The sequence below is a fragment of the Pempheris klunzingeri genome, chromosome 15, assembly GCF_042242105.1.
Source record: "Pempheris klunzingeri isolate RE-2024b chromosome 15, fPemKlu1.hap1, whole genome shotgun sequence".
NCBI classification, from domain to species: Eukaryota; Metazoa; Chordata; class Actinopteri; order Acropomatiformes; family Pempheridae; genus Pempheris; species Pempheris klunzingeri.
Window position 1 is genome coordinate 2849708 of NC_092026.1, and position 23498 is coordinate 2873205.

At 44.0% G+C, this 23498-nt stretch overlaps 1 protein-coding gene across 1 annotated transcript; it reads right to left on the minus strand.

Annotated features, from left to right (window-relative positions):
• Window positions 1-1113: 1113 nt before the first annotated feature.
• On the minus strand, window positions 1114-23382 carry LOC139213794 (abl interactor 1-like). The gene is made up of 10 exons (XM_070844440.1): window positions 23185-23382; window positions 17291-17458; window positions 12907-13083; window positions 10374-10477; window positions 10066-10206; window positions 8892-8992; window positions 7546-7761; window positions 5966-6055; window positions 3199-3384; window positions 1114-2571 (listed from the first exon to the last, which is right to left on the minus strand). Exons 1-10 carry the CDS (start codon window positions 23299-23301, stop codon window positions 2396-2398), a joined length of 1476 nt encoding a protein of 491 aa, XP_070700541.1. The 5' UTR covers window positions 23302-23382; the 3' UTR covers window positions 1114-2395.
• Between the last annotated feature and the right edge of the window lie 116 nt (window positions 23383-23498).

Below are 23498 nucleotides of genomic sequence, written 5' to 3' on the forward strand. Positions count from 1 at the left end.
CTGGGATGCCCTGAAATGCTAGACGTTAAGTGGTAAACATTACAAAGTTCTGCACGTCAGTGGTTGTCTCTATGAAAAAAGTATAAATTAATCCTTTACATACAAACTGCTAGCAAGCCTTCCTCAGCAGTCTCTGACACAAAAACAAGTTGGATGCAAAACTAGAAATACATTAGGTAGAAAAAGTTGTTTTCCCACAAAAAAATTACCTCATGATTGGAAAAAATACAATCAAGAATGGGATGTAGTGGCTGATGGTTCACTGTAATGACGTTTAGATACTTACATGCACGGAGGCTGAACCAATACTGCTCATTTGGCTGAGTCGTCGCCGTCTCTTCGTCTGCGTGGAAACCTGAACGCGTTGCCTCTGGGTCACATTCCTCGCACAGCATGAGGAAGTGTGTGTGTCCACATTTCAAAATAAGAGTTCACATTCAATGCCCGTTATTCCCAAAGTACACGTGATTATGTTTTGTTTATGCTGCTCGTTGCAAACACAAACTCTGAGTTAAGCAATTAGCTTCAGTGATATTTGACAGCGCACCAACAATCACTTTGCACGAGCAGGCATCTTATTATATAGAAATCGGAACAGAAGTCCTCATACCAGCACTGCTCTTAAGACCTCGGGATTGCAATTCATTCCTTCACTGCAGGTGTCATTCATGTGTGTGTGTGTGTGTGTGTGTGTGTGTGTGTGCAGACTGAATCTACTGTAGCTTTAGCACGTTACTGTTGAGTTGCCTACATTCACTAAAAATGCAGAGGTGATTAAAGACGATTACAATCAAATCTGATGGATGTTCACCCTCTGGGACAAAGTAATGAGACTGGAATCCCTCGTGACGTTTCTACCGTACGCACAGCAGCCTTGCTTTGAGGTTGTTTGAATTGGGGATCATGGTTATTGAGCACCGAAGTAAAGCACCACACCGGCAACCACCAAACGAACAGACAGCGGGTGTAAAAGGCTAGTCGACACTTCTGGATAGTAGCAACTCTTGTGTGAGAATCCGAGCAATGGCGGAAAATCAGAAAGTCATCACAGTCGTTGAGAACCGATCAGTGCAGCTATTCCGACACAATGGGAAACAAAAGAAACGGGTTAGTCCTTCCTCTGCTTCACATTTTGAAGCAAAAAACAACAAAAAAGCATCTCAGCGTTCTGCTACAGTAGCTGGACAGCATTCACCACACGGTGACGACGATCAAAACCATACGGTTGTGACTGAACATAGAAAAATAAATGCTTATATGCGGCCACTTTGCCCGGATCAAGATACAATGGCACTGTGAGTGATGAATAAAATGAATATTCAAGTAAAAATAAACAAATATGATTTAAAAAAAAAAAAAAAAAAACACGACCCAATCTCGGCATCACCTCCACTGACGCTGATGGAAACTCACAGGTGAAACACGCTAACTGACAAATGTACTGTACTGGCAGCTTCTCACGTTACAGTTTATATACAAGTTAGAGAACAGAAAGAAAATCCACCAGGAAGAAGAAAAGCTTTTGTTTTTTTTGTGTGGTTTTTTGTCGTAATGCATTCTGTACACTCGGCTCATCCTTTTCCACAGCGTCCCCACCGACACGGAGCATAGTGAGGTTGCTTTTGTTCCCTCTTAAACATCTTGTGATTTGGACATCGACAGCATCGAACATTCAGTCGTGTCCTAATGCACTTGTTGATGTTTGTTTGTCCTTTTCGGGTATTTTTTTCTGTTTTTTTTTTTTTTTTTAAATATAAAGTAAGAAGGGTTTTTGTTTTTTTTCTGAGAGAGAGAGCAGGGAAGGTTGGTCTGCTAGTCTACAGTGCAAATGGAGGGGTGGGGGTGTCGTAATCATAAGAAAGCCACCCTGCCTCGTCTATTCATGAAATCACAGTGCTACTTCACTGTCTGGATCTACTGCGTACTGGAATTACTGGAAGTGTTGGTTGTACGTACACAAATTAACACTAAATCTAAATCTATTTGGCATTTTAACTATTGGGATTGTATGTAATTTCTTGTGAGGCAAATGTGTTTAAGTTTGAAGAGTGCTACCGTCCACCATGGATGGCTGGGCGGTAGCAGAAAGGCCTTTATCTCCTCCCTTTGGTCCACAGTGTAAACTAACAGACCCCGGTCTCCCAAAGCTTCAGCACCCTCCTTCTTTGTGCGACACTTGTTTTTCTTTTTTTTTTTTGAGCACAACAAAACCGTGCAAGCACGAGCCCCCCAAAAGAAAACCATTTATAAATTCACCATGGCACTTCATTCAATATGGGGGCTGTGTGGACAGCAGTCGCTGCAATGACTGCATACATCTGTACATCTTCACGGTTTTACCTCTGTTCAAAACTGCAGTGCAGTTTGGGGTGCCTTTGTTTTTTTTTTTTTTCTTTTAGTCAGCATAGTGCATGATCGACTCGACGTAGTTTCCTGGGAAGAGTCCGGTGACGCCGTTACAGACGCCCTCGAACCAGCCGTCATCGTTTTTCTTAATAATGTAGATGATGGCTCCTTCCATGAAGGACAGCTCGTCCTCCTTGTCCTTGCTGTAGTCATAGATGGCCACGACTGGGAAAAGTAAACATCAGAAGTTAGCATTACAAACACGCAAACAAACACAGATAACTCACGTATTTCTAAACCTGAGCCCTGTTTTTCTCCCCCGGTCAGAGCCGAGAACAGGCTGTCAGTGTGGTCCACTTAAATTACCTGTTTTTGCAACTGGCTGGCTCAGATTGTTATTCCATTGGAAAGGATCCCTACAGAGACAGACCTGCAAGATCTATCTGTGATCTGCAAGATTTATTTAACCAGAAACAGCTGCTTGCTCAAACTCATCAGTAACAGTTTACATGGTAGCTGTCTAGATCAGGTGTGGCTTTGATGTTTTAAAAGATCAGTTCAGATGCAACACAACATTTGTGTAGCACACAATAACAAAAATGAACCAACCAACCGAGGCAGCAGTAAACTAGCCATTCCCGTGTTCTGCCAGGTAAAATTACCGTTTCTGTCAATGGAGTTTGGTGGGTTTGAATATCATGATACAACAGCTATTTCTAGTTTAAAGAAAAAGGGTGTTACGGTCCATCTCTGTACGGATGTCAGACACTTTGAATAACAATCTGAGCCTGTGAGTGTAGAAATACTGCCCAGGCTTAAAAATCAAAAAGAGTAGCTGCCCGCCACACTAACCTTTCTCTAAATAATTCTTGGGGGCCCACTGGGGGTCTCCGTCAGAGTACGGATCACTGTATTGAACCACTGCAGCCTCCTCTTCTTCATAGTCCACAGGTGGGGGAGGAGGAGGGGGGGAGACCTCCTCAAACACACCAATGTCCTCTGGGGGAGGCGGAGGAGGCGGGGCGGGGCTGTCTGTTACTAAAGAGAGAGAGAGAGAGAGAGAGAGTCAGAAAAATCAGATGAAGAAAAAGTAGTTTGCTCTCCTGGTAAATTTCAGAGTGAATCTTCATAATTCAGTTTCTACACTAACTAACTAAATAACTATTATTATTATTGCTCAATCTGTAACATTTGCTTCTATAACTACATTTGACAACAATACCTGTAAAAGGACTATATAGGATTATATTACATGTAACATACTTTCCTGGACTTTAAACTACTGCATGTGTTTCCAAATTATTTTCTTCCATGTTGATCTCGACCAGTGAAGCCTGTCTGTTGCCCGTCACTGTGAATACCTACACAGACAGTTCACGCCTCAGTGGATGTGCAGGGATTTAAACGTTCACTAGAGGGCAGCTTAGGGTCCTTTTTACTCTTTAGTGAGTCATCCTACTACAACTACTACTACTACTACTAACACTACTACCGCCAGTACTCACATGCCGTGGACAGGAATCTAGAGATACTAAGGTCGTTAAGTCCAACACTCATCCACATTTCATTTATTCAGCGATTGTTCAGTTATATTTTTTTTCATCTGCCTTCATGAAGGTCTAACAGCTCTTTTAAAGGCTTCTCCACACTTTTACAAATAAAACTCTGCTGGGAAAATATTTATTATATTCATTTATTGCCCCTAAAGTAGTCACATTTAAATGTGTTGAGTCTGAAACACTAGAATCAGACGCCTGTTTTGTTATGTGTTTTCAGGACCTCTGTTTCCTCGGTGGTAACTGCTGGTATTTCTAGTAAAACCACAACTGTCGGCTTATTTGTCACCCCACAGATACCAGCAGCACGGATATTTAAAGCCTTTCCTATTTACTCTCACTATGGGCTCCTCTGAAGACATTTACATTTCATTACACAATACAATGCAGTTGTATGTTTCGTATTTTAGTTTAGAGAAATTTGCAGTGGTTGTCCAGACATACACGTGAAAACTAAACACAATGAATATCCCCTTTTCTGAGAGAGAATGTGTGTGTGCTTCTGCATCTGAGGGCAGAAAAGGACTCATCATTTTTGCATCTGTGTCTTCAGCAGCCACGAGGTGGTAAAAAGGTGATTTTAAATGGGTCCCTGGTGTTACAGGCTTCAGTCTTTTAACCGCAGCAGAGCTTGTGAGACAAGTAGCGTCTTGGAGTGAGTCTCCCTGCAGGCTCATACCCGCAGGTCCACCGGTGATTAAAGAAAAACTGCTCCTCTTATCCAACTAGTTCACAAGCCTGCGCCTGAATTCAACAACCTGAATTTAAGGCATCTCTTCAATTCCGACCTGCTTACAAACCTTTTTTCCGCTCATCTAACGACGGACTTCAAATCCGTTCAAGCGTTAAGAGCTGAAAATGCCTCGCTATATAACAATAGTGGTCTTGGATTTTATTAGTCCAATTCATTACCTCTTTAAGGTCTGTGTGAACACAGCATACATTACATTCAGTCAGACTTTAAGTATGTAGCTGGCAGGGACTGAATATGGCCGACTGAATCAGCCAGTCCCTATAAAAATAATACTGCATTACAGTTCAAGCAGGCAGACACTGTCCATTTAAAAAACATTTAAAAAGCATCTGTGTGGGTATCGGTTTTTAAGTCTCATCCAGTATTTAAGTGGCAATAAATGGGATAATAAATGGGAGTATTTCTTGGCTCATTCTTGCAGTGTTTTCACACAGGAGATCACTTGTTAAATCACCGTCCTCACTGCTGTGACCTCTCTTCGTCTGTGGCTATTGCTGGACATACTAACTACCCACTTCTTCTATTTCGCACACTAATCCCTGTTTCTGCTGCTGGAAACTGAGTAAAATGCGTTACTTCCTGTGTGCCGGAGGGCCTCCACTGAGAAAGACTTTCCAGAAAATGGCTTTTTTGGAGAACAAAGTTAAAAGCTTTAGGAAAAAAAAAAAAAAATTGCTTTAGGTTTACAATTCTTCACATAAATTGTGCTAATCATTATAATCTGTTCTTCGTTTAAGTGTGTGGATCCAGTGGTGCGTGTCGGTCCAGTGTGATGGCAGCCAGCGTCACGTTGGACCAGATATATACAGACAGCTAGACCTCAAAACCACTGCATCTCTGCAGACGTGCGGGTGTTGAATCAGGACACGGCATCAGGTCGCATTTTCTCTCTTCAGTGGACAGAGAGTGCATGCCGCAAGCTTTCGGTGATGCATCACCGTGGCAACAGGGAGACATCCGAGGGACGTGTGCTCCCTCTCAACCCCCCGAGCACAGCGGAAGATAAGGTGTGCCGAGTGTAGCGAGCCACAGAGACGAGTGTAAATGTGAGGCAGTGTGTGGACGGTGAGACAATTTCAGGGCACTGATAAGAGATGTGCTTCTATGTATGGAAGCTTGCATATAAAGAGACTTTAAATATGAACAAGGTAGTTTTTTGTGTGCGATCCTACTGGTTTTTGGAAGTGCACAGCAGGTATGTGCATGTGTGAGTGTGCACATGTGTGTGCATGTAGTGGATTTCATTGCATGTGTGTATATCTGCGTAACTAAGTGCACGTGCATGTCTTTGTATGGATTTTCTACTTACTGCTCTCCTGCATTCTGGCCACAAAGCCGGTCAGAGGGATCTGAGGGGTCAGCTGGACCATTGGAGGAGGCGGCGGAGGAGCCACAGACACTGGAGCAGCAACACCCAGTGAGGCAGACAGAGCGGCGGAGACACAGAGAGCGACGGAGGTGTTGGACAGGGGGAAAGACAATGACAGGAGAGGAGCAAAAACAGAGGAAGTAAAGAGAAGGGGGGAAAAAAACGATAACAAAAAGCTTGTGAGAGAGCGAAACAGTGCGGGAAGCGGAGCAACACATTAACACATTTCCAATCAGCGCTCTTTTGTGCTGTGCTTTTCAAGCTGTGCTGAAGAGGCGTTTGTCTCATCTCAGTCTGAGAATCTAACTAATCAGCATCCGTTTTAAGTCCGAAGCAAAAGCTGTAGCGAGCAATAGCTACAGCGAAAGAGCTGCAGAGCAGCACACAGACCAAAAACATGACAGTGTCAAGGTGACAGCTCAGTAGCCGTGTGAGAGGAATAACACAGCAGATATATGGAATCTCATAAAAGGCATTTAGAGGTAGAGCTGCTGCATCTGTATCTGATCTGACTGGTGTTTTCATTAAATGCTAAACCAGTGTGGTTTGTCTGGAACAGGTGCGACATGTGCTGCATCTTCTGCATCTGAAACAAGGCTTTTTGGTAGCTTGTCTTAAAAAAAGGGAGATAAACGAATAGACAAACAAAAAGAAACACGGCTGTCCTCGCTCAAAGACATGATGTCACACACACTCACGCCAGATCCGACTCATAAATCACACGTAATGGATTCTGTAATCTCACTGGGCAGTAATGTCTTGTTATTTCGCCCTGCTCTCGCCGTCCATCCACAGCTACACCCTGTGAGATCGATCAGCTCCCTCACGTACCCGAGCTGGCTTTTTGTGCTGCAACACTTCTGTTACATTCACCAGGAATCCAAACGCATCTTTCGCTCTCATTAAATACAAAGCGTAGACATTGCAGAGATCATGTGATGTCCCAGTTTAAGTCCCCGGCTGATGCAGCTCTGCATCACTGTCTCTCTCCTCCCAGACAAGACAGATAGCTGCCTGCCTTCTGTGCCAAGCTGCTTGTCCTTTGAGAGAGAAGCCATTAGAGGAGAATGGCTCGGAGTGATGCCTGCCAGAATAAATTCACTCTTTTGACAGAGAATATGCTTGTGTCCTGGGCTTCCCCTTGTCTCGCAGCTGTGTACTGTATCGGTCTGTCTCTCCTGAACAAGAAGCCTTCTCCGGCTGACTAAAGCGATAATGTCATAACTATTAGAAATGGTAATGAAACACTCTGCACAGCAGCACTGAGGTGGGAGGGATTCAACAACCCTGACTTCAGTAATTATGGTGCATCATTCATTAACCTCTGAAGCCCGTGCTTATGTTTTGGACCCAGAGAACAGTTTTTAGCTGTTTAACATAATTATGTATTTTGGGGAACAAAAAACTGCTTCCTCTCTATTGTCTTCATATCTAGGAGGATTAGAAAAGACACGCCAACCATTCAGGGAACAGCATCTCTTGGATCACCCATGCATTATTGATGAATGAATGTATCAAACCTGAGCTCTGTGGGTAGCCAGGGCCCCCGTTGATGTGGGGCTGCTGGGAGGAGACGGAGGGCGCGCGGCGGTAGGTGCCGGTGGCCGACACCATGGAGGCAGAGGAGGTGGTGGAAGAGTTGTGACGAGAGATCTGGCGGGAGATGGTGCCAAACTGGGACATGGGTATGGGACCCAAGCCGGGGCCCTGAGGCACTGAGGCCGAGGATGTCGCCACTGAGGGAGAGCAGAGGAGAGATTTAACATTAAGGTCCAGATGAAACAGCTTTTGGAGGCTATTTAAACGATGTATTTCTGAGTGAAACAGGATAAACGGGGGGGGGGGGACATGTGTAACGAATTTGATTTGAACGTTGAAAGGTGGGCGTGTCGGTGTTCCCTGATGAGATAGCAGTATCCATCAGGGAGAGAGGGAAACAAAGCCCATCATGTGATCCATGTAGCTGCTGAAGCAGTCCACTGTAACATGCCTTGCTCAAAATGATAAGCTTTCCTCAAAGTGAAAACATTCTAGCCAGTGGACCTGCAACCAAGCTATTTTGGGGAAATAGAGCAAGGTGTGAGCACCATGCTCCTTCATTCATGTGAATATACTGAACCGTAACACTAGTGTTGCATGAACTATTTAATTACAAGTCTGTTTTGTTATTTTAACTCTTCACATCCTCGGTCACATTGTGCACCTGTTTAACAATACATGCCAGAAATGCCAAAAAAAAAATCCCATTTCTTTGAATTCCTTTGTGAAAACCCAATCATGGGCCAGCCAATATCATGACATCCCCCCATCACAGAGCTAAGCTAACTTACCACTGTGAGTAAAAAGAATAATAAGAGCACTTAAATCCAGTTTACTATAATCAACACGGTGCATTCACAGAGAAAAAAAAAAAAGGAAAATCAATAACTTTTATGCAAAACTTCTGAGGTTTAACCACTTACCACAATATTTCTTGCTTCTCAGAGCCAACTGTTCTTAATTTCTTCTTTTCCTTCTCGCATGTGTCTGCACAGCAGTTTCTTCAATGTATATTTAATGTATGTTCAGCAAAAACTAAAAAACCCGCTAATGCAATGTGTTACTTTGTGCCTGCAATGTTTTTTCACAGGTTACTGCACAACCCAAGATACCATCATAAGAGGAATGCTGCGTCTTCAATACTAAATGACATTCTTTGAATTCAGTTTGTATGACATTTTGTTGTATTATTCATGGTACTATCTGTCCACATTTCCCTCCCTTCTGTTTGACCTGATAAATGTCAGTCTGACTGAGAGACACACTGGGGAGCCTGCAAAATATCCACCCGTGATGAGCAGTGAGGTCACGGGCTGCTGCGACTCACCTTGCCCCATACTGGGAGGGGACGGGGTGGGAACTGCTAGAGGGATGCCGACTCCACTGCCTCCACTGTTCTCCCTGCCGCCACTCCCGCCGCTGCTGCCACTGCAGAGACAGAGAGAGACACAGAGGGACCGCGTGGTGATCACTTAATTACACAGAAGCGTTTGACATCCCATCATTACTCTCTCATATGTCAGTCCGTCATAACAATATTCTTGTCACTATGGCGACAGATTCTCAGTTGTGTGTGAGTGAGCAGCTGGGGGCTCGCACATGAATACTAGGCACGAATCTGGGAAGCGCACAGTAACATTTGCAGTTACACAGCGTATGACAAAAACAAATATGAGCGCCAAGGTTTGTTTGTGATGCTAAAGGAGGAGAACCCCGTTCAAATCTCAGCAGCGCAGACTAAAGGATTAATTAGACTTTGCCTTTGGTGGCGGAATTTTAAATTTGAACATTAATAAATTATTACTGCTTTGAATTGTAAATATTGTGCAGTGAAGCACGGGAAGATAAGACCTAACGTCTGATAGCTTTAGTTAGCAACCACCTCTACCCTTGTAAAAGTGATGGTATTTTAACAGGCCTCAAATCAAGAAATGCTCACACAAGCACACTAGTGCGTAGTTCAAATTGGGAGAGCCATCGTTAATGATAGTAGTAAAACCTATAATATATATATGTATATGTTGTATTTTTCCCTATTTCGACAAAAGTCAAAATATCTAATGCTGTGATAGGCTTATATTGGCTACAAACCGTTTCTTCCTGTTCATTCCCCATCATTTCATGTTTAAGACTAAATGTAGAGGTGCCTGTTACGTGGGAATATTTAGATATTTAGATATTGTGCACGTTTCTGGTTTGATCGTTTGTAGTTTGTAATCAAATCAGTGTCACTCTGTGGTTTCAGTGATCAGCGTGTCAGTGAATCTACATCACATTCACACCAACACGCCCCTGCAGTTAAGCTTGTGCTTACTACACGGCTTAATACAAAAGAAATGAACAATTTGACACAAAATACTGACCTAAAAACAATTACTTTGATTTAACACTGGACTTTTAAGAGCGCTGGACTCGACCAATCAGAGTCAAGTAATCAACAAAACGGTCTAAATAAAGAATACATGCTAATTTCAGGTATGAGACGACGGGGTCTCTGGTACCTGTGTGTCCTGGGCCTCTGGTTGAGTGAGGCTGTGCGTGCGGGGCTCTGCTGGCCGCCCAGTCGCGCCGGGCTCGTCATGTAGTCGTTGGGCACCACTGGAGGCTTCACTGGCTCCAGGGTCTTGTAGGGAGTGTTACGCCTGGTTACGGATAAACAGAGCCAAAGATTAAGACGTTAATTCCTCAGTGTTTTCGTGACATGGTGGTCCTGGTGTTATCAAGTGTCATTACATAAAGGTACAACAGTTTAATGGCACAGAGACAAGGCCTTTACCAAAGACTACTTAGAGAAGATAAAAAGCCTTACCCCAGGGTACCACGACCAGCCATGGGGGGGCTTGGGGGTTTCTGTGTGGGTGGGGTGGTCCTGGACAGCGTCCCTCCTCGTCCTGCCGCATTGTTCCCATGTTGCTGGAGAAGCAGGGACAAGTTAAAACATTGCTCTTGTATGACTAAACAAAACTTGAATCAGTTGCAAATGAATCATTTTTAGCTTCAACTGAGTATAATCTTTTGGAGAAACGCTGGGAAAAAGGCTAAAGACATGGAATAGGAGAGAAAGAGAGATATGAGGGGAGAAAAAGACCAGAAAGCAGCATTGGGTAGGTGACTGACTGCCTTTCTTGGTATGACTGAGATATGCAGGGCATACATAGGAATATATATTACATGTTGAGTTGAATTTATTCATTGTACTGTGCTGTAATTCCTGGTCATCAGAATCTGAAGTTCTTGGATATGTTTTTACAAATGGCAGACGGTTTTGTAAAGCATGGGTGCATGGACACTTTTATAACAGCATGACAAAAAGAGGAGAAAGACATCCATCTCTTACCTTGGCCTTAAGCCACTGAGTGAAAGCAGGCAAAAGAAAGAGAAGACAGAAAAAACAAGATATGCTCGTTGGTTAACAGTTGAAAATGTTTAGTGAGAGCAAGTGTGAAATTTAAGCGTTATGCATTTTTATATACAAGAGTTCAAAGAGCACCGTGAAGAGTAGGACACCTCGACATAAAACCTAACGGCAATGAAACTTGTTGCATCTGAGAATTACGTGACAAATAGGTTAAATAACTAATTGGTTATTAAATTTGTTAGTAATTCATTTTCACACATAAAACAATAAACACACTGCCTGCCACACCAAACAACCCATATAGGTTTTACACAACCAAGAGGAAGAAACAACTTCCTTTTGCTCCACTTTGGGGAAAAAAAAAAAGCACCACTGAGCTCTAAGATCAAATACACACAGTGAAATGACTCCACTGTTTCTGTGTGTATCAGTCTACTCTGTGTGTGTCTGTCTAGACTTGTTACAGACTGTAATCAAGGTGACAGTCACTTAAATCGCGAGACACACTAGAAATAATGAGCAGTGCCTGAGCAACATGCGGCTGTGCTGACGTTTTAAGAAAGAAAGAAAAAACAAAAACGGAGCAGTAAAACACAGCAGGGTCATAAATAACAGCGGTGAGGTCGGAGTGACTGTTATTTGGCTGGAGCTATGTCACCCTGGTAACAGCCGGTAATGTCAATACAGGCTGTTATGGTGGAGGGGTCGGCGCGGTCATCTGCAAATGTGTGAATGGGTCTTTCCATGCTCAAGTCTGATTCCCATGGGTGGGTTCCCCTGATTACGTGGTGATGATCACTCCTTGAACACTCGAGGGAATCCACCACAGCCGGGAAATGGACTGTAGGGATGCAGTGCCCATATACATCCATGATGATCTGACCCTTACTAATTAATTTAATTAAATTTAATTAAATGTAGACTCTCAAAACTAGTACTTTCACAAATGGGTCATGTTTATCAAAGTGCTGGCTGCATGAACTGGTATTTTCCGGTGCAGGTGTATTTGAAAAAGGGCTTTTTGAAGCATCGACACCAATCTGCGATGATTTCTGCAGAGATCCATCAATTTCAGCATCCGTGAATGATGCGTCATTTGCATAGTGCACCATGCCAAATCTCCCCCAGTGCGAGCCAGCTCTCAGAGGCCGAAACACAAGCTTTTGAATTTGAATCAGCGGATGTTTGAAAATCGGCGGACGGCCACTATCTCAACAGAGACAGACAGGGATGAAGAGGCCGACTCAAACAAGCTGAGGAAATGTGTGACACCGGCAGTCAATGCACATAACTGTGTGTACACGCTGGCACACAAACAAAAACACACACACAACGTTATATAAAGGAGTATAGGAGAGGAAGGGGAGGAGGTTGGCGGATGGATCATGGGGCGAGAGAATGAAAAATTGAAGAACGAGCCGGAAAGGGGTTGAAAGAATATTTTCCCACAATTCAAAAAAGGGGATGTCATGGTGTGAGTAGCACTCGGCCAAGATGTCTCCCTCTTGCTCACACAAACACGCACTTTTCCAACAACTTCAAGCAAAGGAAGTCGTTACTGGCATCGCTTTTTTAGCCACAGTCAAGCACCAGCAGTGCATCCTTATGTGTTTGTTACATGTCAAAGTATTTCTGTACGTAATTAACTAAAAGGCCAGTGTATTGATCGTCTTGCAGTGTGAGTGGCTGTGTGAGGATGAATCATGAAAGTAGGCTGTTGATTTGTTCACATGAGGGTGCCAGGTGTGAACTCGACGAAGTATGTGCAAAATTGAGTAACGCTGGAAATCGAGGCGATATATCAAAGTAATGACTTAGCTGCGACAGGCCGGCTGTGGAAATGCTTTTTTAACAACCAGTCGCTAAAATATGAACAGAAACTAGGATGTTCTTGACACGAGTCAATAAATGCATGGAGATTTAAGTCGGCCTGCCTTCTCTAACGCCTGTTTTGTTTACATTAATGACCATAATCCTTCCTTACTTTAACGCCGTGTCCCACGTCATCCAGCAGGGTGTAGTCGATGGGCTTTCGGATGTAGCGCACCGGACGCTCCATGTTGCCCGGGGCGATGATCTTGTGGGTGCGAGAGGTGTTCTTATTCGTTGTCAGGATGCCAATCTCTCGACGTGCCACCTTCTCCTTATGAATGTCCACTGTCTGCAGGAGGGAGAAAAGAAGGTGGGATGAGTGGAGGGGTACAACAGACTTTTAGGGGTTCCTTCTCATACTTATATCTCTGATTTCAAATTCTCTGTGTTGTAAAAACATTGGATTATATTTTACTAAAAAGCCTCCCTGGTGAATGGACATACAGTAATTAGCTTCTCAGGCAAACCCGACACTTCCTCCATCCTTCCTTACCTTCCCTGGAGGGATTTTAATACAACATACCAGCAAGAAGAGTTTGATTTCAAACCAATAGCTAAAGCACAGCAACATCTGTACTTAGAATTTCTTAAAACTCATATTAATATGTTTAAATGGCTGCAGCCGGAACAACACGGTCACATTTGAAATAAGAACACCTGTGGGATCCCTCAGGGCTCCCTTTGAGACCTCATCATCTTTTTATCATTTCTTTATCATCTATTGCTACACTCTATTGATATGAACTCATTTCATATCTTGACCATTTCATGTCATGTTGTGTGAAATCAATTAGGAACTGAAAGCAGCAACTTGACATGTGCTTGTATATTAAACATAATCATATTAACTTATTCCTCTGTGATTTGCTCCCACTGCACTGCTTGGACACACTCTGAGTCCAGACTTTGAACTACTGGCCCACTCTTCTGCTCTACTGGCCTATACCCTGGGGCCCATTTGACGAAGCTCCCATTTAACCCCTCGCAGCAGGAGTAAATGAAAATACGAGTGACCTCCATATCTCCTGTCAATTACAGTCATCACCGCTCACAGCACCCATTCACAGCAGGCGCTTTACTGACCGGCCTTCCAGTTATGAATGATAGATGAAACTGGAGGGAGCGTGGGATGAGAGGGGGGAGGGAAAGCTGAACGAAACGTGGGGAAGATTGAGGGCTTGATGTCTGGAATATGAAGTCTCACTTGAAAGTACATATAGGCTTAAATAAATGCATGGGAGTGTGTGTGTGTGTATGTGAGCGCATGATTTGCAAGTAGGTGTGTACTCATATGTGAGAGAGATAAGAGACCCACACAGCAGCAGGGTCACGCATCAATCACCGACCCGACAGCTCCACTGCTATGGCCGCCTCTCTCTGGGTGCTCGGGAAGAAGAATCCCGCTGAGAGAACGAAAGCCCGATAGGTGCTGTGAAGCTGACCCGTGACTGCCGCTCCCTCCTGCCGTGCAAAGCTCTCTCTGACGTGAAGCCTGTGTGCCGCATGCGAGATATATATAGAGAACACGCTGGGCTCTTTTTTTAGGAGAGGAAACTGAAGCGACACGCCCAGCTTCAGCTGGGAAGTATGAAAAAAGGCCCACCTATTTCCTGCCAGTGATAGGCGAGTAGAGGTGGAGTGCAGATTAGAGAAACGGAGAACAACTAACAGAGAGACAGGACAGAGAGGCACCGAGTAAGAAACAGAAAAGATATAGAAAGAAAATACTCACTACATGACCAAAAAGAAACAGAGAGTAAAGCATTTCCCCCTGGGGATCAATAAAGCATTTCTATCTATCTATCTATCTATCTAAAATAGGGGTGAGATAGAGAATTAAGACGACATCTAAAATGTGCACTTTCACCAAACAATGCATGTGCCACAGCCCATCCTGTGTCTACACTGTAATACCATTACAGAACCGTCCAGAATCAATCTCGATTGGATTAAAGCAGCAGCACAACAAGCACAGCACACATCTGTAGGTGACGACTGGACCCTGACAGCTTCAGCATATCTGCTACACACACACACACACACACACAGCTAAAAACAAAGTTATCCAAGTGAGGCAATCTTTATGAAAAATCTAGAAATAAAATAAACATTACCTAATCATTGATGACAGACCTCTGTCTGCCCTTCCTGCGCTCTCTCAATCTCATTTTCTTCTATAATCTCTTTATTCTAATAAACATCTGGCTGTCTGCTCAACCTCTGCAGCGTGGCTTCTGAAAGCAGATGGTGCAGCTGTAATTTCCACTGCTGGATCCACGCAGCGGTTTCAGCCTTATGAATCGGTGTTTTAGCAAATGACGAGTCTCTGAAGCGCAGTCAAACAAGTAGAGCATGTTTTCACTCTTGTTGAAGTGTTACTGGCAACAGTTGTAGCCCAAGGCGTGTCAGCAAATGTGTGATTTCATCCATCCATGATCTCATATATGGCTTAGTCACAAGTCTACGAATTAAGACAACTCTGCAGTGGAAACTCCACAAGCATCCATAACTGTATCATCATCATCATCATCATCATTTAATTTAGACTCAGATATATATATATATACATATCTTAGGATTTGACCAATTGAGATAAGAGCAGAAAGTGCCACCAGTGGAGCTCATGAATGACAACTTCTGAGATTAAAAAGGAACAGATGAATCAGAAAGCAAACATGGGGACTCATGCAAATGGAAAAGAGCAGTAAAGAGACTCATGGGAAGGGCCTTCATGATTTGGCACTAACAGAATCCCTCGCCTTGGGTTGGGTTAGGGCACCAAAACTGAATGGATGCACACACAGTTTTAACCACGACTGGTCCAATTAACTGAAACACACACACACACACAGGAGAGACGAGCTGCAACAGCTCTGCTTCGGTTAAACACGCTGTTGTTTTGCATTTAGCTAGTAGCACCTCTTGTATAATTTAATGACAGCCTCCACTGCCTTGGGCTTTCAAATCCCACAGAGATGAGACTTGGATTTGGCAGCAGTGTTTGGCTACCTTCTCCTCTAATCCCATTTTAACCCTTTCAAGTCGAGACAATTTGCACAGCCTGAGACAGAAAAATTCTTGGCTCAACCAAGCAAGTTAAACTTAATTTCTTGGAGAGCTCAATATTAGAATAATGAATCAAAGCCCTGCTGACGTAGTGTACCTGCATGAGATGCATATAAAAGTAAACTGACGTTCCTCTCAATACAAACAAATGGGGGTGATTCCAATCCCAATCCCGCCCATCTCCCTCTGAGATACTTTGACACAGCTCCTTTCAAAGACATGGATCACCATATGATAGTATTTTTATTCAGATTTTCATGCATCAATGTTTATTTGAATCCTATAACACCACCATGAGGTCCAGTTGTTTGACTTAGGATGGACACGGGGATGTTAATTGCAACATTACCAAAATATGTGACCTAGTTAGAACAATATGAATCGTTTTGAAACTCCTGAAACATAGAAATGAAATTCATGAGACGAAGTCATGACAATGACAAGTCAGAATAGCTGCTGGAAGTCTCTCCCTTGACTGTGTGTATTAGAGCCCGATGCTCTGCAGATAAGTGATGAGACTGACTTCACTGTTTCTGCACTGGGGTTCGGTCACGTGACCACATCAGTGTGGTTACCAAGAGCTACTGTCTGTGCAGGAGAAATGTCATATGGCACAAGGCAACACTGACCGTCTCTATGGGATCAATAAAAGATTTTAATTGGTCTACATTAGACTGAACTCTACTCCATCCTGCAGCCTGTGGAGTAAAGCGGGAGCTGAAAACGCTAACCAGGCAAAAGAGCTGGCGTCAGGATTTCACTTCATCCCTGACAGGCTTAATGAAGCACACAGGGAGGGGACGAGGGGCATTCACTGGCTGACAGGCAGGGTGGCCGTGTGAAGGGAGGGGAAGAGAGATAGAGAGAGGACTGCTGATGAAGCAAGAGGGACCGAAGAGGGGCTGCGGAGGGCTGGCAGCTCCAGCGTGATCCATGCCCCTGCCATGTCTGCCTGTCTTTATAATGTGTGAAAGTGCCATTGTGCACTTTGCTGATATGACACAGAATAATAAGAGAGTGTTTGTGCGTCATTGTGAATCTTCGAATGACAATTCTCTGAAGTGCATCTTGACCCACGAGTCTGCAGGTGTTGTCCTACCAATATAAGGGAGGGGCTGTGTCCCGTGAGCGAGCAGATGGCTTTCAGTGTGAAACATCTGCGCAGGAAATGTTGAGCTTCAACGACAGCAGCCGTCGAAATAATGACAAATTAGAAGCAAATGGAAATTATTTGCGAATGAGATGAGAGATGGTGAGAGCAAATTAAAACAGGAGTAGATCAGCAAACAGGGAGAAATCTCATGTGATATATAAACTTGTGTAACAGAGGAAATTAGATAAAAGCGTATGTCAAATAGAGGCCTGTTATGTATTTATGTTAATGCATACGGTATGTGCATGTGTGTGTAATCCAGGGCTGAGGTGTGTACCTGGGAGATGTGATTGATGGAGGACTCCATGCGTCGTAGTTGCGAGGCCTGGATGTCCAGCAGCTGCAGCACATTGTTAGCTAAGGCATTGATCTGGTAGGCCACGCTGGCCAGGGACTGGGTGGTGTAGGCCTTGGTCTCCTCCAGGGCCTTCTTCTTGTCTTGAGCCTGGCAGAGAGAGACAGAAGGATGGACAGAAAGGAAGAGGAAACACATGTCAGAACAGTGGAAGGATGTGTAGGTGGAAGAAATAGAGAAGTTGCCAGAGGGAAGTAAAGGTATAAGCTCCTGAACGCTGGAGAGGAAATGCTGCACTCTCATTGTTACTCACGGGGAGTGAGAGGGCAGCTCTCTAAAGGGAGCTGTATTTGACAGGAGCATTCATTCCTCACTGTTTTCTAAACTGCACTGCCCTGGTAAGATCTGAGGGGAAGCAAACGAGAGTGCATCATCCTCGGAGGGAATTACTTTGTGGATGCAAAGCAGCCTGGAGCTGCACAACAATAACTTCCGAATATCTCAGATGGACAACATGGGACAGGTGCATGGTGGGAGTTGAGCCCAGTGAGCAGCCACTCGTGCCAAGACATTTCGTTGGACCTCATGGTTGCACAAACCATCTGTTTCTGGAAGCCTTTAAATAGCGAAGGGACTGAATGGACATATTTATAGTTTGGAAACAAAACGGGGACAATGCAGCCACACAGCAAACCACCGCTCCAACACGGGACCACCAGGCTACTGAAGAAAAACTGCAACTAGCCATTATTTTCAAAATCAATCACTCTGTTCATTTTCCTTTTTCCTAAATTAATAAATTCAGTGTATAAAATGTCAAAATTGACAAATGCCTACGACAAGAAAACCCAAAGTTGCTCAATTTACACACATATTGTCTCACATCCTACAGCTGGAGCTACTCATGGAGCAACAAGAAGCTGTTCTTTAATAAAGACTTGCATCACTGCTTTACAGCAATTCCTCAGAAATGTACAACATCAATTACAGCAGCTCTGCTGTTATTCAACACATTAAAGCTGCACAGATCAGACAAGCTAATCTAGGAATGTGAAAGATCTGAAACACTCAAATGTATGACTTGCTACTAATGTAGAGAGAAATTAATGTTTTAGGAAATACGCTTATTCAATTTCTTGCCAAGAGTTAGATCAATATTGCACCCATATCTTGGCACTGAGTATGAAGCGAGAGGTCAGAGAAACAATAAGCGTAAAAAAGTGGATGTAGGAGGAAAGGCTGGTTAGGTTAAACAAACATTCCTACGTATCAGCACCTCTACGCTTCCTTATGAACACATTTTAACTGACTTGTTTAATCCATATAAAAACAAACACACAACAAATAAAAAGAAGTTGTGTGTGTTTTACAGGAAGTTAAATGTTGAAACATGCAACCTGTTTCAATCCGTTTCCTGTATTTGTGTCAATCAGCTTGTGGCTCTAGCTTCAAACTTAAAGGGCAGACGTGAGAGTGGTATCAATCTTCCCATCTCACTCCCAGCAAGAAAAAGAGAATGTGTTTCAAAATGTCAAACTATTCCTTTAAAAAAAACTGGGTTTGACCTGATCTGCCACTGTTCAGTCACTGTGACTGTTTTGTGCCTTCTTTTAAAGCTCTACTCCAGAATCCTGTAAATGCAGTGTCGGTGCCACAGAGACACCAGCTGATGATTTACCAGCTGTTAACAAACAACAATTTGGTGTGTGTGTGTGTGTGTGTGTGTGTGTGTGTGTGTGTGTGTGTGTGTGTGTGTGTGTGTGTGTGTGTGTGTGGTAGCAGGAGAGGCTAACAGCCGATGCCATCACACCACTTCACAACAGGAGCACCTGCGACCTTGCAAACCACCTGCAACACCAATATCTGCTCCAGATGTCTGGTAGAACGAGCAGGTCGGGCCGGGCCATGCAGTGCCATGCAGTGCCATGCAGTGCCAGTTTATAAAACTTATAAAACAGACTCAGAGGGGGAAACCATGCTGCCTTACTCAGCATTATCATAGAGAACAGGTCTGCATACCTGGGCTTGGAAACCGCTGACTTTTGTTTCAAGCAAAGTTTACGGAAACACCACACTGATTCACACTCTCATACACGAAGATTAAAATAAAACCAGACACAGATATTAACTTTAGACAAAGATAGACACTGCTATCCTTAAAGTGCAGTGAATTAATGAGAGGGAGATGGGAGAGGAGACTGTGTGAACAGGGATTTAAAGAGAGGTTAATGCTTTCAAACTCATTTTAAAAAGTCTGAAAATATCCTGCAGAGAAAACCTGCGGTAATAATAGCCTACACCTCCCTAATAAGCATTAGTCATTATGGATCTCTCTCTCACTTACTCGCTTTGTCCTGCTTATGTTTCATACTAAGCTTTTTGTGAACTGAAATAAAGCAACGTGTTGTAGTGAACCCTGGAATGTCATTAACTTTGTGAGTCATGAATGAAACAGCCATGACTCAGAGAGGTATCATGTGAGGGGATTTCAGCGGGGTCAACATCAGGGAAATTAAATAGATTCATGGGCTTCCACCTAACGCCCATCTAACGCCCCAGAGAAGAAACTGACGCCCATTGACCGAACCACACACTGGAGCAAAATTAAGAAAGTAGTGCTTATGTTTTAAAACAAATCCATAATAGAAAAGGCAAATTGTTCATTGTTCAACACAGTATTACAACAGATATCAAAAGAGTTGCTATTTTAGTACACAAAGGGTACCAACAAAGCTGAATCCTGCTTTTATGCCACCAATCACTCTGTAGGGTGACAGATGTACAAATGGCTCATTCCAATATCTCATCTAAGAATAAAACTTTCTCCGGCATCATAGAAGGGATTTACATATCAGTACAAGACCACCTGGTATTACCTCATGTCTGACGACAGTATGTGGCTTAAGGGATTTTTAAAAACGCTTAGCCGCTGGGAGAAATAACCTAAATCCAGAGCTGCATCAGAATATGGAAAAATATTCCACATCCAGTGTTACTGCATACAATGTGAGCATGAGCTACTTGGCTTGCACAGCCTCCTTACTCCTAATTCCCTGTAGTGTTTGTCAAGTGTGTTTATATGCGTAGAGGATTCTGGCTAATGTTTTTAATGTCCCCGAAGAAATCTTTATCCAGGAGAAGCCGTGTGCATATTATGAGCAATATTCTAGATATTGCAGCAGAACGTGAGAATCAGCAGTGACGGGAATGAAAAGCATCATGCAGCCACTTTAAATGTAAATCATATGGGATGCTGTCAATTAAATCACTTCATTTTCTCAGACAGAAAAAAATGGCTGTTCAGATTTCCTGCTCCACTGTGCATGAAAGTACTCATAATTCTCTTTGTCTCATTCAACGACACATAAATAGATGCCTCAACAGTGAATAATGGTAATAAATCTTATTTGAATGATGCCAGCCATTTAAAAAAAACAGTACATTAGTGTGAATATGATTGAACATAATTACTGGTTTCATGATCTGTTGGGTCACAAGCTGAGGTAACATGATGCTGATGTAAAGACACCATGCTATTTTTCATCAAACACATATTTTTGCCCTCACTGTCCACAACAAACACACCTGATTTGTCTGTTTTGCTCATTTCCAACTTTGCTTCATGCAGTCTGGCACAACAACATTTCCCTCACATGTCAGGAGATCTTTTTACCCGACCACCTGGTATGTGAGGGACACATCAAACACACATCGAAACCAGATTTAAGCAGCTGTGGCATCAGTTTGCAACACCTCACGTTTTTTTTTTTTTTTAATTTCTGTGAACTTTGCTTATCCATGTTGCATATATGCTTGAAAGACACTGAGACTGCTCAGTGCAGATGTAGATCTTTGCCTGTACTCCTTGCTTGTTGCAAGTAAAACTTTGAACTGGGATCTCTGTCTCTGAGTGTTTATCTTGTGTGTTGGGACATTAATGGTACGAACTAACAGCGAAAATACAGTTCTGGTCTTATAGAAATAATTTCCTGACACATTGCATCGAAGGTTCGTGCTAATTCCACATTGATGATTTGTGAGCATCACCGATCAGCAAAATATTCAACAAATTAACAGTTGGCATGCAGGAAGCGTAATTCCTATTCTTGTTCGGTTTAATTAGCGGGTTTATGATCAAAACCACATGCTTATCTGCCTCGTAGTGACACAGTAGGATCAAGCTCCTAACAAGCTGTAGTCTGCCAAAAATCAACACCACACACTTGTCCAAATGACACCTGGGATCGACACTGAAGAAATGCGGTTTAACCTCCTACCAAATGCTTCTAATAGCAGATAAATTGTTACCAGAGGCGTGACATTTCCTCTCCAACTGTCCACGTCAACTGAAGTGGCAATTAAGGGAGATTTACCTGCGGGACCTTCATTAAAATGTTGTCACAGCACAACCTTCGAGCAAAATATTACAAATCTCTGCTTTCTGCATAATGACTGAGGGGCGTGAGCACACATCAGCACAGAGCTGCGCGTGCTGGCATGGAAGCGTGCGTTCAAGCAGTGTAACCTACAATGTGAACCGACGGTGTGTTAATACGGCACAAGTGTGGGCTTTCTCAGCACCACACAGCAGGGTTTCTGGCAACAGACAGGGCTGTTCACACCAGGCCATTCATCCTAGTGATGGTCTACCATGTGAGCTCACACTCCCACCCACATTTACTGAATACAGGGTGGGGAGGTTTAAAGCCAGTGACTCCTCTGGCTGGAAATCCCCCCTCTAAACTGTTTTAATATTTAATTCACACTGAGACGTGGATCATTGTGGTTTTGTCTGACGGAGTTTGCCATTGAGCATGTACAGAACACAATCACATTTTATACGGTTTTATAGAAATAACACCAACTGCAATAATGGCCCTCTGTAAAGCTTGCAGGTCCCCCAGGCATGCTGTGAACCGCTGCGGTGACTTAACCATCAGTCTGCATATGCAAAAACAAGCATCTTCATGCACCTTTCATGAACATGCATCCTGCATTTGATTACAAGCAAATGATCCATGGACATGTTTTCAGCACATGATGCCTGACTGCACACCTCAAGTCCTCCATGACTTCTGCCCCCCCCCCCCCTGTAAAGCCTCTATAAGGACTCGGCCTACATCATGATATCCAATATAAGAAAGCTGACAGATGACTAATAGGAAACACCTAAACTGTCCTAATAAGTAGGATGTCCAGTCTAGTGAGTTTAGAGTGACTAAGCGTTTAAAGGCTTTTTTTCTGGTATAATAATAATAATAATAACAACACCCAATAATCAAACCAAAAAACTTCCATGTGTGCTGATGGTAGCTCATAAAGCTCCAGTAAAATGGCTCTGTGGAGGGTTTTTGTCCCTAATCAGGCTGCTGTGTGGCCCCACCGTGTGACGGCCTGCACGGTTTGAACCGTGAGAGAGAGGAGGAGGATTACCGCTGCTGTCAAAGCGGAGAAAAACGGGGGGCTGAGGCTGCTCTCTGCCCACCGGAGGGGGGGGGACCCTCTCACAGACAAACCTCTCGGTCACAACAACGACACACCCTCCGAGAGCCCACGGCGGCTCTCCGCGCATCGAGCACAGGCTCTAAATGGGGGGCACGGCTCCGGTAAACCGGGGCCGACTGGACAAAACTGAGGGAGGGAAGGTGGTGGTGGGGAGGGGGGGGGAGAAACGTCGAAGCAGAGCCGAGCCCGTGAATCAGCACACCGGGGAGGGGGGGGGAAGGCCACTCGGTGCGGCTCGCGGTTTGAGGATCCCTTTCGTTACGACCAGCGTTTCCTGTCCCTGTGGTTTCACTCACTTCTTCAGCACCGCAGACACGACGGAGACAACCGACACATTTCACCGAATTTAACGGCCGTTTGCCGCCTCTTACCTGGACATAGTTGTTCTCACAGTACTCCGCCACCCGGGACAGGTTCTGGTAGCTCTCCACAAGCGCTCTCTTGCCGGCAGGGATCTCCTCCTCTAGTAGCATTTGTAGCTCTGCCATCTTACATCCCTTCGCATTTCTCTCCTCTCTGTCCTTCTCGGTGAGGCGAGGCGAGGCGGTGATGCTGTGCCGTGTTGCTGAGAGAGGGGCTCCCCCGTCTGGCACTGAGCGGCCGCTGGCCTTACGTTCACCACACTAACCGACGAACGGCGGCTACGTCATACGAAGCGCGCCCCGTGATTGGCCGGGAGGCCGAG

Coding starts and splice junctions, on each gene's coding strand:
- LOC139213794 (XM_070844440.1), bottom strand. CDS start 23,301: ATGGCAGAGCTACAAATGCTACTAGAGGAGGAGATCCCTGCCGGCAAG. Junction 10,478..12,906: donor ACGTGGGACACGGCGTTAAA/GTAAGGAAGGAT, acceptor CTGCTTCTCCAG/CAACATGGGAACAATGCGGC. Junction 2,572..3,198: donor CAAGAATTATTTAGAGAAAG/GTTAGTGTGGCG, acceptor TACTTTTCCCAG/TCGTGGCCATCTATGACTAC.